This window comes from Protomyctophum bolini, assembly GCF_963924005.1.
Source record: "Protomyctophum bolini genome assembly, chromosome: 12".
In the NCBI taxonomy this organism is placed as follows: domain Eukaryota; kingdom Metazoa; phylum Chordata; class Actinopteri; order Myctophiformes; family Myctophidae; genus Protomyctophum; species Protomyctophum bolini.
Genome location: NC_137873.1, coordinates 45,555,807 through 45,571,410, shown reverse-complemented (window position 1 = coordinate 45,571,410; position 15,604 = coordinate 45,555,807). Strand labels below are relative to the sequence as shown.

Below are 15,604 nucleotides of genomic sequence, written 5' to 3'. Positions count from 1 at the left end.
CGTTTTCGACAACATCCTGCACTACTAAATGCAGGACATGTTGCGGTGCAGTGAATGTAAAGAGCCCGAGGCTCCAGCGCCTGCATTCGGGCTTGCAAGCCTGTTTTGGAACCAGCCATGTTCGCTGCACCATCATAACACTGTCCTCGGAGTTTACTTATCGGCAGTGAGTATCTCGTCAACACGTCTTTTAACAGCAGGAAAAGTGCCTCGGATGTTGTGCTGTGGACAGTGGGTGCATATACTGCATATTGATATATTTTCAGTGGACAGTGGGTGCATATACTGCATATTGATATATTTCAGTGGACAGTGGGTGCATATACTGCATATTGATATATTTCAGTGGACAGTGGGTGCATATACTGCATATTGATATATTTTGCCAAAATGCCAGTGGGTTCATTTGCGCCTCTGAACCCACGGAGTTTCCGCCCCTGGGCCTGTCCTCATTGGCTGTTGGTGGTGACGTAACTACGGTACGTTTCAATGTTGGGTGTTTGTTAATCGTATCGTATTTTATGTATTCGGCCTACTAGCCCATATTGGGGCGGGAACCCATTTTGGTGTTGGCATCATGTTATGCTTTAGCTATTGAAAAATAGCAGATCTACAAGCTCGTAGCGGTCTGCTATTTTTGAAAAATCGAAAGAACGACAGACATAGAGACATAGCTTTTTCAGAAAACTGTCAGGATGTAGAAGACATTTTTAGAATCTGATCTCAGGTCAGAATGGGTTAAAGAATGTTATGTGTTATATAGTGTGCAACACAAGTAGGCACTCGACAGAGTGCAGTTCTTATTATTATTATTATCACCTTATTATTGGCACCTTGACAAAGCATTTCTGGTTATTATTAATAATTCTGTTGGATCAACACTTTGACCGTTGTGTTGTGCTGGACAGGCAACCGGCCACACCTAACCCATTCTGACCTGAGATCAGATTCTAAAAATGTCTTCTACATCCTGACAGTTTTCCATTCTGACCTGAGATCAGATTCTAAAAATGTTCTTCTACATCCTGACAGTTTTCTGAAAAAGCCTTGTTTCTATGTCAGTCGTTCTTCGATTTTTCTAAAATAGCAGACCTACAAGCTCATAGTGGCGCTCTACGAGCTTGTAGATCTGCTATTTTTCAATAGCTAAAGCATAACATAGTGCTAACACCAAAATGGGTTCCCGTTCAGAATGGGGTTATGGAATACTTTACTTCAGTGACTCAATAAAGGCACTGTAGAACAGTTTCATAAGGGATTTGTCAACCTGAAATTTGGCGAGCTGCCTCAAGCAAAAGAGGCGTTGTTGGCCTTTCTTGCACAATGTTTCACAGTTCACATCAAATGTAGTACCCAGGTATTTATAAGTGGTCACCAGGTGGACTTGCTCACCATGGACAACACTGTTCTGGGGAACTGGGGGGGATCTCCTGAAGTCTACACACATTTCCTTGGTTTTCAAGACATTCAGTTGGAGAAAGGCATCCCCACACCAGGAGAGAAAATCCTCAAGTACTTCAAGGCCATGAGCAACTTCATCACCACCAAGCAATGTCTCCCTCTGAAAGATCGACAAAGCCGACAGAGTCTATTGTATGCAGTGTTAGGTGGCACAAGAGTTTCTGGAAACTAAAGGATAGTTTGGAACCAAATGGACCCGTTTGTACACTCTCAGAGTTACAGACCCATAAGCTTATGGGTCTGTAACTCTGAGAGTGTGCTACAAACGGGTCCATTTGGTTCCATTTGTACACTCTCAGAGTTAAATTAACATTGATTTTACAATATAAATTGGGGGTCCCAGAGATAGAAATGCCATTAAATGGGGTGTCCGTAGAATAATGCATGTCAAACTGGGGGTCCTTGAAAATTAAACGGCTTGAGAATCACTGCTATAGAGCTGTAAAAATCTTCTCTTTGGGGGTCCCTGGCATATCTCTTCAAACGGGGGTCCCTGGCATATCTCTTCTAATGGGGGTCCCTGGCATATCTCTTCTAATGGGGGTCCCTGGCATATCTCTTCTAATGGGGGTCCCTGGCATATCTCTTCTAATGGGGGTCCCTGGCATATCTCTTCTAATGGGGGTCCCTGGCATATCTCTTCTAATGGGGGTCCCTGGCATATCTCTTCTAATGGGGGTCCCTGGCATATCTCTTCTAATGGGGGTCCCTGGCATATCTCTTCAAATGGGGGTCCCTGGCATATCTCTTCTAATGGGGGTCCCTGGCATATCTCTTCTAATGGGGGTCCCTGGCATATCTCTTCAAACGGGGGTCCCTGGCACATCTCTTCAAATGGGGGTCCCTGGCATATCTCTTCTAATGGGGGTCCCTGGCATATCTCTTCTAATGGGGGTCCCTGGCATATCTCTTCTAATGGGGGTCCCTGGCATATCTCTTCAAACGGGGGTCCGCGGGGCTAATAAGTGTCACTTTGGAGGTCCATGACATGAAAAGGTTTGGGAACGAATGATTTAATAGTCCACAACTCCATAGTCCTGAAGTGGTTACTGTATGTTTTGTAATAATCAAAATCTACTAAAGTAACTCAAATTACCAAATATTGTAGTTTAGTAAAAGTACAATATTCGCCTCTGAAATGTAATGGAGTAGAAGCTTAGACTTAGAGTATGAGTAGAAGTAGAATCACGGAACATTTCAGTTATTTAAAATACAGTAGCCTACAATGGCGCCCTCCTGTGGTTCTACGGGAGACGGGAGACTGATTGATTGATTGAAATATTTATTAACAGTTTGCAGAATTACAGTACATTTCAAGCACAAACTCAATACAAAGACTGTTAACTGTGAGTGGACGACCCAATTAAGCATTACACTTGTTTACAACAGGGTCCACCATGTTCAATTCATCAAAACATTTAGAGACGTACAAATAGACACTTCAATATAGCCAAAGAACAGAACAGGAATTAATTACCGTTAAATGTTGTAGCATTGTTGTCTCGTGAAGGAAATTTTGATTGATTGATTGATTGAATATGTTCTGGGAGAACAGTCCAAATGCACAGTTTTGGCAGCAACATATGTATGGAGTTGTCATCAACTGAGGGACAGCCAGTGGACAGTAGAGACAGGTATATCTGTCTGAGGGACAGACAGGTATATCCAGAGCCGAAGAGTTATGATGATCGTCATGGGGGCTCCCCGCAGCCCCGCCTCCCCGACTGATGTCCGACTAGCTCCCAGGCTATCTAGATTCCGTCTATCGCGATTCGCTGTAATGGCAGCTCTGCCAACAGAAAGAAAAGTACTTTATTATTTGTTTATTGAACCCTGCGCTCGTCTGTTTTTTGAGACCTTTATTTAGTTTATGTCTGGAGCCTGTTCTTGTTTTGTTTGCCCCGTTTATTTTGAAACCATTACACTCACACGACACAAACTCCTACCATAATATCAACCTGTTGCAGTGTGACAGTGTGACCCCACCCTGTCACTGTTTGCTGCTAGTGTACATGCCTTTCAGTAAGCGCGCACTGTTAGGACATGCAAAGACTACTAAGAAGCAGCAAACTGAACAAACACACACACACACACACACACACACACACACACACACACACACACACACACACACACACACACTGCTCTCTAGATTCCTGTCTCTTTAAGCAGCTGAACTCTATATTGGGCCAAACCAACTCCCCTTCCAGGGAGGGGGAGGATTGCCTGTCACAGAAGGACATCAAAGGATTAAAGGACTTTTGGGAAACCTAAAAAGACTTTAAAATAGAGCTACAAGCTCAACTTAAATGTGAATATGAATATAATGTATATGAATGTGTTTTGTGCCAAGCCAGGCAGAGTTGACATGTTGTGGATCATGTTGACCCCTATTCAGTTGGTCCAGTCTAGTGGGAGGGGCCATGGGGGGTATAAAGCTCAGAGACTGAATATCCAAGTCAGTCTGTCTGCACACTCTGCTGCTGTTGGTCGGGGAAGGAGCTGTCGCTGAGGAGGTGATGTTATTTTGTTATTATTTAATACCATGGTTTACATAGATCTATTACTGTGATGTTTATTATGATTGATATATATATATATATATATATATATATATATATATATATATATATATATATAGATTATAATTATTTAATGTACATTTGAAAAGGCTGGATTTATAAATACTTATGCTTATATCATATGATAATGATTTATTTGGAAATGAGTTTGATTTATGTGGTTATATATGATATGCAGTACTTTGTTTTGAATATATCTTTTTATTTCTATTTTGCAGACGTTTGGTCTCCTTTGTTGTTATCACTTGTCTGTCACTTGGGGTTAATAAATCTTGCTTAAACTCTGCCCAACTGCGTAGCGGTGCCATCCGTTTGTTCATACTACCCTAGCCTCCGAGAGGGGTGTGACATGCAGTCATCATCAATCACCATCGACAAACGGCTACAAGTGAGTAAACTACAAGACGCCCAAGTCCCAAAGTGTGAGCACGTTGTTAAACCGTATATCTCTGGTGATAAAAGAAAGAAAGGCATATTGGCCCTACATTCAAGTTGAAATCTTTACTCTGATACGGACACAAGTATTGAAATTGGATCGATTGGAAGGATCTAACCATAATGGATGTGTCACGCTATTGAAGCTAATGAAATGAGCGATACCATACGGATGAATGAACGCGCAGAGTGCGACATTTAATGTGGATTGGAATGAATTGATGTCGCTATTAAGCAAGCTTTGTGCAACGCTAAGTTTGGATCTGGAAAATAAGCGCTGCTGTTGTATTTTAAATACGGACGTCATGTCACGTTTTACTGATGTCTGTAAATGAAGCGGATGAATTACTCCAGTATGAAAGAGGCCTGTCCGTGTGTTTGCTAATACAAAAACAGCTTAATTGATATAAGCATCAAAGCAATATTTTAAGTACTTTTTATTAGCAAGTGCATTCCATAGCGCTGGACCACACATGGACCTGCGACGGGAACAGTTCCTATGTAGTAAAAGATTATATGAAAGAAATAAAATATTTAACTAGTTTATATTTTACAATTTTAGTTATAGATGGCAAGTATAATGTTAAGGAATATTTGTCTTATTAGCCAGAGATCCTTTTAAAATGTTTCTATTACTGTGAGTGATATGGTCAGCTTCTGATGTCTTTCTTTCTTTCTTTCTAGATGTAGATGGAGATGACCGTAGATGCTGCTGGAACACTGAACCTGGTCTCCTGTGTGAACCACCCCATCATGGCTGCTATGTCCATGTGGACATTATGAGTGTTTGTATAGAGAGAAGCAAGTCGTTTCTTGCTGCTGCCAAAGTCAAATTGTGATATCTGTAGTGTTTAGTTCATGGCCGCTTATGAGATGTAGATATAAGTACACCTGACTGGTGGAAATAGCCTTGTGATACATACTGGTTGTGCTCTTTGGTTGTTAACAAAATGCCACAAAATCACACAAATCAAGGGATGTCCGACAGTCCGTGTTGGATATTGTCCAACTCCTAATTGCCGATATCAACAGATACATATATATATATATATATATATATATATATATTATATGCAGGCTTTTTCCAGTGGTGGAAACATAACTCAAACTTTTTACTTAAAAAAAGTAGGCAATACTGCAATATAGAAATACTCCGTTACAATTCAACATGTACTCGAGTAAAGGTACAAAGGTTTTGGTAGAAAATGTACTTAAAATACCAAAAGTAATTATTAATAATTACTCATTATGCAAAATGTCTCATCTAAAATGATCTAATCTCTCATCTCAAGATTTAAAATGTATAAAAATCATTTGAAAATGGCAGATCTACAAGCTCTCATGTGTCTTATTGTATTGTGAGCTTGTAGATGTTTTTAATGTAAAATAATAAAGTAAAATTAAGTTATTAATTTTTAATGCCTTTATCGGCCGATAATATCGGACATCCCTAACAAAAACATATATCAAACGTGTCAATACATTTCAAAGAATGCCACAAGTGGCACTAAAACTTCACCAATAAATAAAGAAACATCCACATGTTCCATAAATTAAATGCCACAAAGGTTTGCCGAAAAAATGAAGAAATTACAAAAAAGTTTCTTAAACATCTTCTGCCGTATGTCCATAGAACTTCAGCTCTGTTGCAGCAAGCCAGTACAATGTGTCATTGTCTAGGTCACCTAAGCCACGATCACCATTCGGTGGCCGGTATTTGGGGCAAATGGTCATTACGTGTTCCAGTCTGTAGTGGATCCTCGCATTCACAGTGGGCACTGTCCGAGATGTCCCACTTCTGCTTTGAGGGTTGTCCACTCCTTGCAGTGGAGGTGCTGGCAAAGAACATATTTGGGGTCCTCAATGTATTCCACTGGTCCCTCTGTCTTGCCTTCACCCAGGATGCCTTGGAGGTGTCAGCTGGTGTGTGGAGCAGTTCCTGGGCCTGTGTGGCAAAGGGGCACAGTGACTTGAGGCACGTGTGCTGTGGCAAAGGTCGCCATGACTTGGTGTGTGTGTGTGTGTGTTGTGGCAAACGGCACCGTGACTTGAGGCATGTGTGCTGTGGTGTCTCTGACGACCTTGTGGAGGAGATGGCTGGGATTCACTCAGCTGTGCCTTCTCAGTGAGGGCCAGCGTGGCTGCTTCTCGTCTGACCTCTGTTGGAGTGATTCCAGCGAGAACAGGCAGTTTGTTTGGGGTGGCCCATCCGGTGTTGAGGGCAGCATCCAGCTTCTTGACATGAGAGCTACGGCTCCAGACTGGGACACAGTACTCGGGTCGTCTGCATAGCCATACTTCATTGATGTTGTTGCAGGGAGGTCATGGATGTAGCTGTTAGTGTTGAACAGCAGTTACTAGTTTATTTTCAAATAAATTTGTTTTTACTGTTTTGTGAAGCAACTTTGGGTACCTTGAAAAGTGCTATATAAATTGTATGTATTATAAAAAAACAGACAGACCCAGCAATTGTCGCCACACAGACATCACAAATTCCTATTGGCAGCAGCAACGATGTGCAAAGCCATTCATAGACTATAACCACCATGTCTTCATTCCAGATGCTGCGAGGCTCAACCGGAGCCCCTACAGGTGGACATCTGCAGTTCTCGCTGTCCATGGATGAATCTGCATGGGGGGGCTCTGAAGGCGGCTCAAAGTAAGAAACCACTTAGACTTTTCCATTACTGCGAGTGGTATGGTCGGCTTCTGTTTTAAATGTTCTCTATACATTTTGTGTATGATGTGAAAGGACACAATGTACGTATATCTGGCTCTTGGTCACTTAAATTAATCTTTCGTTCTTTCTTAGGGTGGATGGGTCGTGGTAGACGTCGTGGAAGGACAGATCCGTTCCAAAGCTTCCCTCCTGGAGGACTTCTGATGAGCTGTGAGTAGGAATATTTCTTGTTGGGATGGATATCTGTTGTACTGTTATGGTACGAAGTATAGCATGGCAGTATGATTCCTCCTAGTGGCACTATTTACTACAGTCATCCAAATGTTTTAAATATTTTATGATAAATCTAAATGACTCTGCACAATAGTTTGAGAGTCAATATCTCATCTGCTTTTAGAAGCACTTGAATAAAAAATGACAAGATGTTGAGGACTGTACATGTGTTGATGCCTCCTAGTGGCACTGTGGTTGAATGTCTGTCAGCCTTCCAAGCTAATCAAAGTCTTAAAACCCCAGCATCCCTATTCTGGGGGGAGCGTTCAGCAAAAAATAGCAGATCTACAAGCTCACACCGCATTGCAACGTGTTGTGAGCTTGTAGAGCTAATGCTTTCTTCTTTCTCTCTCAGGATGGAAATGGCAGACGCAGCTGAAGCCTCTAGAGATCTGCAGGTCTGTCCATGGATGGATGGGAGGACGGAGATCTGGGTAGACGTCGCTGGAACGCCACTGCTGGACAGGGTACACGCACACACACACACACACATGCACACACAGAGCAAAGCTAATTTGGTGTTTTTTTTTTTCTTTTCTTTCTTTGTTAGAATGGAGATATCGATAGACGAGCTGATGTTCCCGGACAGAGATCCGTTCCAAAGCTCCCCCCCCCCCCCCCGGGGGCTTCCTCAGAGGACTCTGATGAGCTGTGAGTAGGAATAGTTATGGCTTGTTTCTGAGGATGGATAACTGCTTTTGTACTGTTATGGCACGAAGAATGGCATCATTTACTACAGTCATCCAAATGTTTTAAATATTTTATGATAAATCTAAATGACTCTGCACAATAGTTTGAGAGTCAATATCTCATCTGCTTTTAGAAGCACTTGAATAAAAAATGACAAAAGATGTTGAGGACTGTACATGTGTTGATGCCTCCTAGTGGCACTGTGGTTGAATGTCTGTCAGCCTTCCAAGCTAATCAAAGTCTTAATGACACTACCACTTCAACCCCAGCATCCCTATTCTGAGGGAGCGTTCAGCAAAAATAGCAGATCTACAAGCTCACACCGCGTTGCAACGTGTTGTGAGCTTGTAGAGCTAATGCTTTCTTCTTTCTCTCTCAGGATGGAAATGGCAGACGCAGCTGGAGCCTCTAGAGATCTGCAGGTCTGTCCATGGATGGATGGGAGGACGGAGATCTGGGTAGACGCTGGAGGACTTCGGACCTGGGCCTGGATGGATGGGAGGACAGAGGACGGAGATCTGGGTAGACGCTGGAGGACTTCGGACCTGGGCCTGGATGGATGGGAGGACGGAGATCTGGGTAGACGCTGGAGGACTTCCGACCTGGGCCTGGATGGATGGGAGGACAGAGGACGGAGATCTGGGTAGACGCTGGAGGACTTCGGCGAGGAACTCAACATATACGAACCGCTTCGGTGAGGAACTCGACAGTACGAACCGCTTTAGGGTTGGGGCTTTTTTATAGGCTTTATAGTAAAAAGCCAATAATCGTCCGTTGCCGATAATCGGTCAATCCCTATTCTTAAACGTTACTGTAAGTGCATGTGTATGTTGTGACAGGACACACACCCACACACAGCAAAGCTAATTTGGGGTGCGTGTGTGTCTGTCTGTCTGTCTTTCGTTCTTTGTTAGAATGGAGATCTCAGCCGATGCCCGAGATCCGAAGCTTTCCTGTTTCCGCTGAGGACTTCTGGGAGGCTCGGATGGAGCTGGAAGGTTCGGTAGACATCACTGGAACCCGTTTAGGCCTGTCGGAATTTGAGGTTTTATAATGGCCGATTTAATTGTTTCTCAAATAAATTACTAGTAACAATTTAATTGCGTCATAACATAACATTCTAAATAAAACTTTGGCTTTTGTAGGCTTTGTAAACAAAAAGCTGCACATGGCATAATTCAACAACTTTATACACTAAAAGAGAAGAAAATTACAAAGTGACACGTTTAGAGCTTGTAGATCGGTTGCTTCCATTATTTCTTTAAAATGTTTGACAATATATGAACATTTTCAACATGGAGACGATTATGACTAATCTCTAAAAAAGTATCTCAAATACTTGGCGATTAGGTAATTGTGACAGGCCTAAATCCTTCTAGTTGTGTTTTTTTATATCATGTTCTGTAATCAGTTAGGGTTGACTATAGACTTTTTTTAGGAACAAGATCATCATGCCGGTGAAGAGCACGTTTCTAGCCGATGGAGCAACTATTTCTGATCACCTTTGGAGTTACATCACAGCAAGGTAACTATACAACACACGCACACACTATGATCATGACATGACATCAGCTTGTGACTGCAACTTGTTCCTGTTCGCAGATGACTCGGCACTGCTAGTCTCGGACAGGAACAAACTGCAGGTTGAAAAGGCCCTCAGCTCTGAACTCGGTAGAATCTGCACCTGGCTCGCTGATAACAAACTATCTTTACACCTGGGAAAAACTGAATCCATTCTCTTTGGATCTAATAGTAATCTCAGCAAGGCAAATGGCTTCTTGGTTAGAGTTGGTGACAATGTTATCACACGTAAAGATGAAATTACCTACCTAGGTTCCATCCTGGAGGCTAATCTTTCCGGTGATAAAATGGCCACCAACGTAATCAAAAAAGTCAACCAAAGAACAAGATTCCTTTACAGGATCTCCTCACTGGTCAACAAAAACACCTTGAAGACCTTAACAGGAGCCCTCGTACAAGGTTTCTTTGACTATGCATGTACCACAGCACCTCAAAGGCCCTTAAAACTAGGCTCCAGACCTCCCAAAACAAACTGGTCAGGCTCCTACTTGGCCTCACCCCCCGAACCTACCTTACTCCTGCCCACTTTGACAGGCTGGAATGGCTTAGGGTCGACGACAGAGTACAGCATCTTGCAATGGGTCTGGTCCACAAGATTCGATACACCACCAAGATACCCATGTACCTGTCTAGATACTTCCTTTATGTTAACGAAGTCCACACCCACAACACCAGAGGGAGTGCAACAAACCATGTACAACCCAGATTCGGCACAAACAAGGGACTAAATTATTTTCACTCCTATGCCACCAAAATGTGGAACGCCCTACCAACAGTCATTAAGACATGTGACTCCCTTTTTCCCCTCACTGTATACGTTTATTTTCCCTTTTTACCTCCTTTATGATGAATTCCTGTTCTGTTCTTTGACTATATAGAAGTGTCTTATTTGTACGTCTCTAAATGTTTTGAAGAATTGAACATGGTGGACCCTCTTGTAAACAAGTGTAATGCTTAATTGGGTCGTCCACTTGCAGTTAACAGTCTTTGTATTGAGTTTGTGCTTGACATGTACTGTAATTCTGCAAACTGTTAATAAATATTTCAATCAATATTGTTTTATGAACAAAGTAGTAATGAGCATTTCTTTCTTTTCTTTAGGACGTTGCTGGTCTCCTGTGTGGCTCCATCTGGAGGTCACCAGGGTTCTGAGTCACTCAGATCCTGACTGGTAGTGGTGATATGTAGATGTGATCAATCAGGGCTCTTTGAAAATAATAAACAATAAAATAATAAACCAATATAAATAACTAGATCATAATGTAAATAAATGGATAAAACGAACGATAAAAAAATAGATTATAGTAAATTAAAATGGTAAAATAAATGTAAATTAAAATAGTAAATATAATTAGTAATACATAAAATAAAATTAGTAATAGCATAGTAATGGATAAAATAAATATAATTAGTAATATAGACAATAATACATAAAATAAATTAAATTATCAATATAGTAATGCTTAAAATTAGTAATGACAGTAATACATCAAATAAATAAATGCATAAAAAATAAAATTAGTAATAACAGTAATACATAAAACAAATACAATTTGTAATGCATGAAGTAAAATTAGTAATAACATAGTAATACATCAAATAAATACAATTAGTAATATAGTTATACATAAAATTAGTAATAACATAGTAATATATAAAATACAATTAATACATAAAATAAATTCAATTACTTTGTGTTATAGAATGACTTAAAAAAACAAACAAACAAAAATATCAATCATATCTACATATCACAACCAGGCTATATTGCCAGCAGGCAGGTGGACTGTAGACTCACTACAGCTGTCACAATGTGATATACTTTGTTTTGACCCAACTGGCCTCCAAGGAGAGGCGAGCATGGAGCCGGACATCTGATGATACACGAGAGAAGACGCCATAGTCAAAAGAAATTGTAATAAAAGTAATATGTTTTATGTTGATTGTAATTTATGCATGATGCCATATATCTGTAAATATTAATTATTTTCTTGTTAATAAATTATTGCATTTATACCCGGGTGTCCGTTATGTGTCCATTACCCTTAGATCGCGCCGCTGTGGATTTATTTATTTCCCAAATGGTCTAAAAATGAGTTATTTAGCACTTTTACCAATGAATTGGCCTATACACAGACAACGACTGATTAGCCTATTTTGGACGATATGGGTCTTTTCTCTCGAGTCAGTGTGTAGTCTCACTATAGTCTGTGTAGATTACCCGGTGGTGTTGCTGCCCCTCCCGGGAGTCGCGGCTCATGGCTCTTCACAGACGGCACAGAGACAGCAGTCACTCCGCTGAACGTGTCAGTGTTGCTGCAGTGGTGTGAACTGTGAACCGTGCGGGCACTGGTGGTGTGCTGAGTTCTGACAGCCGAGTCACAGCTTCTTCTTCTGAATTACTTTATCTTTGTCTTGGAAAATACATTTTGCGTTTTGCTGTCTCCCAAAACAAACCAGCGCGCGCTACTGTTTGCTACAAAGCGACTGGAAGCGGACGAGCTTTACAGACATACCAATAGTAGCCAATCATATGCTGATTAGGCCAGTTGCTGTATAGCCTACCTACCCGATCACCAGGGACCAACAACACACACACACACACACACACACACACACACACAATAGCCTTCTATATAATGCTGCACACATATATTATATATATTTAAAAAAAATACCCAGCATAATTTTTGGGAAGGCTAAGCCTTCCCTAGCCTTATACACACCCGCCGCCTATGGGCACTGTACTGTAGGCATATAATACCTGGCTAGGTGAAAACAAAAGAAACCTGATTAGCATTTGAGTACTTTTAACACCTCTGAACAGCCGGCGGAGAGGTTCACATTTTCGGAATTTTGCGACAGTCACAGAGGGTCAATAATTCCCAGAAAATCTGTAATGTTAATATAAAATGTCCACGAAAATCTTCATGGGGGCTAAAAGGGGCTATTTAATTCTTCATGGGGGCTACAGCCCCATAGCCCCCACAGACTCAACGTCGTTGGGTATATCTGTCTGAGGGACAGCCAGTGGACAGTAGAGACAGGTATATCTGTCTGAACAGGGTCATTAAGTTGCTGTTATGTTTATGTTTGTTAATTTATTTTCATTGTTACTGTATTGCTTGTTAATTGTTCATTATTGTTGGGACGTTTGTTGACTTTTGTTTTGTTGTATGTAGGCTACGCTTTGGCAACGTATAGAACATATTTATCATGCCAATAAAGCCTTTTGAAATTGAAATTTGAATTGAGAGAGAGAGAGAGAGAGAGAGAGAGAGAGACTCTCACTCACACACACACACACACACACACACACTCACACACCCACACACACACACAGAGCGAGAGAGAGAGACACTCGCTCACACAGAGAGAAGATGGTGGCCGTTCATACTTCCTCCTCCTCCTCTCCGTCAGAATGGATCTGCTGTCTGGATAAAAGGTGCGTGCACGTTTTACAACGCACTGTTTATTGTGCAGTGTGTGCGTGTGCAGATATTGAGGTTACAAACGGAGTGTGTGTAGTCTTAAGTGTATGTACCGTGCGTGGCTTCACTGGTTCATTGTTGTGTGTGTGGGTGTGGGCGTGTGTGTGTAGCAGCGTGGCGTGGCCGTAGCATACCGTGTTACATGTGTCTGTATCGGCTCTCTCTCTCTCTCTCTCTCTCTCTCTCTCTCTCTCTCTCTCTCTCTCTCTGTGATTCATTCATCTGATCACCAGCCTCAATGTGTTGACCGGCGAAATTATGTCTGTGTGTGTGTGTGTGTGTGTGTGTGTGTGTGTGTCCGCGCGTGCGTTCCTATGCATTATATTCATTCGTTTTTTTGTACAGTTCTTTTTGAGTGGTGCAACCACTCCAAGGAACAGCTTTGTCCTGTGTCATGTCATGTGTTCACCTATGTATGTATTCATGAGCATGAGTATGACTGAGTACCAGTAGGGGCGCTGTTTGCCAGAAACAGAGAGAGAGAGAGAGAGAGAGAGATAGTATTAGTGCTGCACTGTTGCCCGCTAATGAGAGAGAGGGGGTGCCTAAACTGCTCCAACTGACAGCTGTGTCTGTTTGTCTGTCCGTCTGTCTGTCTGTCTGTCTGTCTGTCTGTCACCTATGTATGTGTTCACCTATGTGACTATTAGTACCAGTAGGGGCGCTGTTGTGCCAGAAACAAAGAGAGAGATAGTGCTGCACTGTTGCCTGCTAATGAGAGAGAGAGAGAGAGAGAGAGAGAGGAGAGGGAGAGGGGAGTGTGTGAACCACTCAGTTCACACGGGTGTGATTTTTAAACATTTAACCAGTAAAACACATTGACACAGAGTCTCTTTATTTAACCAGTAAAACACATTGACACAGATGTCACAGGACAGCAGTTAAGTCATGGATAAAGGAAACAACGCCTCCTCCAAATTGAGTGGCTTCCTATAATGGCTGAAACTGAGCAGTACCTCTGAGCTAACTGCTTGGCGCTCCTTTTGGAAAGGCCGGCCATTTGTAAACAACAACAACCAACTGATGCACAAAGATAAACACTAAAAGTTTACATCCGTAGCCAATCTGTGAGATGGTCTGTCGTACTGGCTGCTGATACTTCAGCACACACACACACACACACACACACACACACACACACACACACACACTGAGGTAACCATGGGCAACACTCACCTACAGATGCATTTCTCTTTGATGTTGTGGCGCGGTGACACAATGGACTCATCCTTCACAGGATGTTAGCACGGTGACTCAATGGAGTATCACCGTGCTACGCCACTCTGTGGCGCGCTATGAGCTTGTAGATCTGCTATTTTTCAATAGCTAAAGCATAACATGATGCTAATACCAAAAGGGGTTCCCGCCCCAAAATGGGTTAAACCCAGGGGGGCAGTCAGACAGATATTTTGTGAAGCCACTGAGGAAATGAAATTTCATATAATGGCATGTTGTGGCGCTGTCACTGGACCCAGAAAAACCCATAGCCCCATAGAAGTCCATGTATTTGGGCCCAACTTCACCTAGACTGTATTACCTCATGAAGGACATTTCTAATGTCATAATATTCTTTTTGGAAAATTATGGTCCCATTAATTAAAAAAATTGCCATAAAGTCGCGTATGTTCTGAGGGGCGTGGCTACCGTTACAGTCTATGATCGGGATTCCCCTCCCACTCGAGTCAAAAAAGAAACCAACGGAGAAGAAGGGGGGATGTCCCGCCTTGTTGTCTGGGCCAGCCAATGAGCCAGCTGGGCCCAAACGGATCTAAGGACTGACAGGCTTCATTATATGATCTTCATATATGGAGATCCAGGTGACGATTAGTCACATTATGGAGATGTTGTCCCAACTTGGTTCATTTATTAGTCACATTATGGAGATGTTGTACCAACTTGGTTGTCACATTATGGAGATGTTGTACCAACTTGGTTCATTTATTAGTCACATTATGGAGATGTTGTACCAACTTGGTTCATTTATTAGTCACATTATGGAGATGTTGTACCAACTTGGTTCATTTATTAGTCACATTATGGAGATGTTGTACCAACTGGTTCATTTATTAGTCACATTATGGAGATGTTGTACCAACTGGTTCATTTATTAGTCATATTATGGAGATGTTGTACCATCTTGGTTCATTTATTAGTCACTTTATGGAGATGTTGTACCAACTTGGTTCATTTATTAGTCACATTATGGAGATGTTGTACCAATTTGGTTCATTTATTAGTCACATTATGGAGATGTTGTACCAACTTGGTTGTCACATTATGGAGATGTTGTACCAACTTGGTTCATTTATTAGTCACATTATGGAGATGTTGTACCAACTTGGTTCATTTATTAGTCACATTATGGAAATGTTGTACCAACTTGGTTCATTTATTAGTCACATTATGGAGAT

At 41.7% G+C, this 15,604-nt stretch overlaps 1 protein-coding gene and 2 long non-coding RNA genes across 3 annotated transcripts in view; all 3 read left to right on the top strand.

Annotated features, from left to right (window-relative positions):
* The first annotated feature begins 6,489 nt into the window (after positions 1-6,489).
* On the top strand, positions 6,490-7,917 carry LOC308325135. The gene is made up of 3 exons (XR_013965006.1): positions 6,490-7,137; positions 7,291-7,368; positions 7,787-7,917. It is a non-coding gene; the product is annotated as an uncharacterized lncRNA (long non-coding RNA).
* Positions 7,918-8,697: 780 nt separating this feature from the next.
* Positions 8,698-11,031, top strand: LOC308325101. The gene is made up of 4 exons (XR_013965002.1): positions 8,698-8,815; positions 9,036-9,119; positions 9,560-9,646; positions 10,804-11,031. It is a non-coding gene; the product is annotated as an uncharacterized lncRNA (long non-coding RNA).
* A 2,051-nt stretch (positions 11,032-13,082) lies between these two features.
* LOC308325981 (rap guanine nucleotide exchange factor 4-like) overlaps positions 13,083-15,604 on the top strand; it is a gene marked incomplete at both ends in the record, with an annotated part of 44,728 nt that continues 42,206 nt past the window's right edge. Inside the window, one exon of the mRNA XM_080778780.1 lies at positions 13,083-13,147. Within this exon, the coding sequence (XP_080634906.1) occupies positions 13,083-13,147 (65 nt within the window). The remainder of the gene's footprint in view (positions 13,148-15,604) is intronic.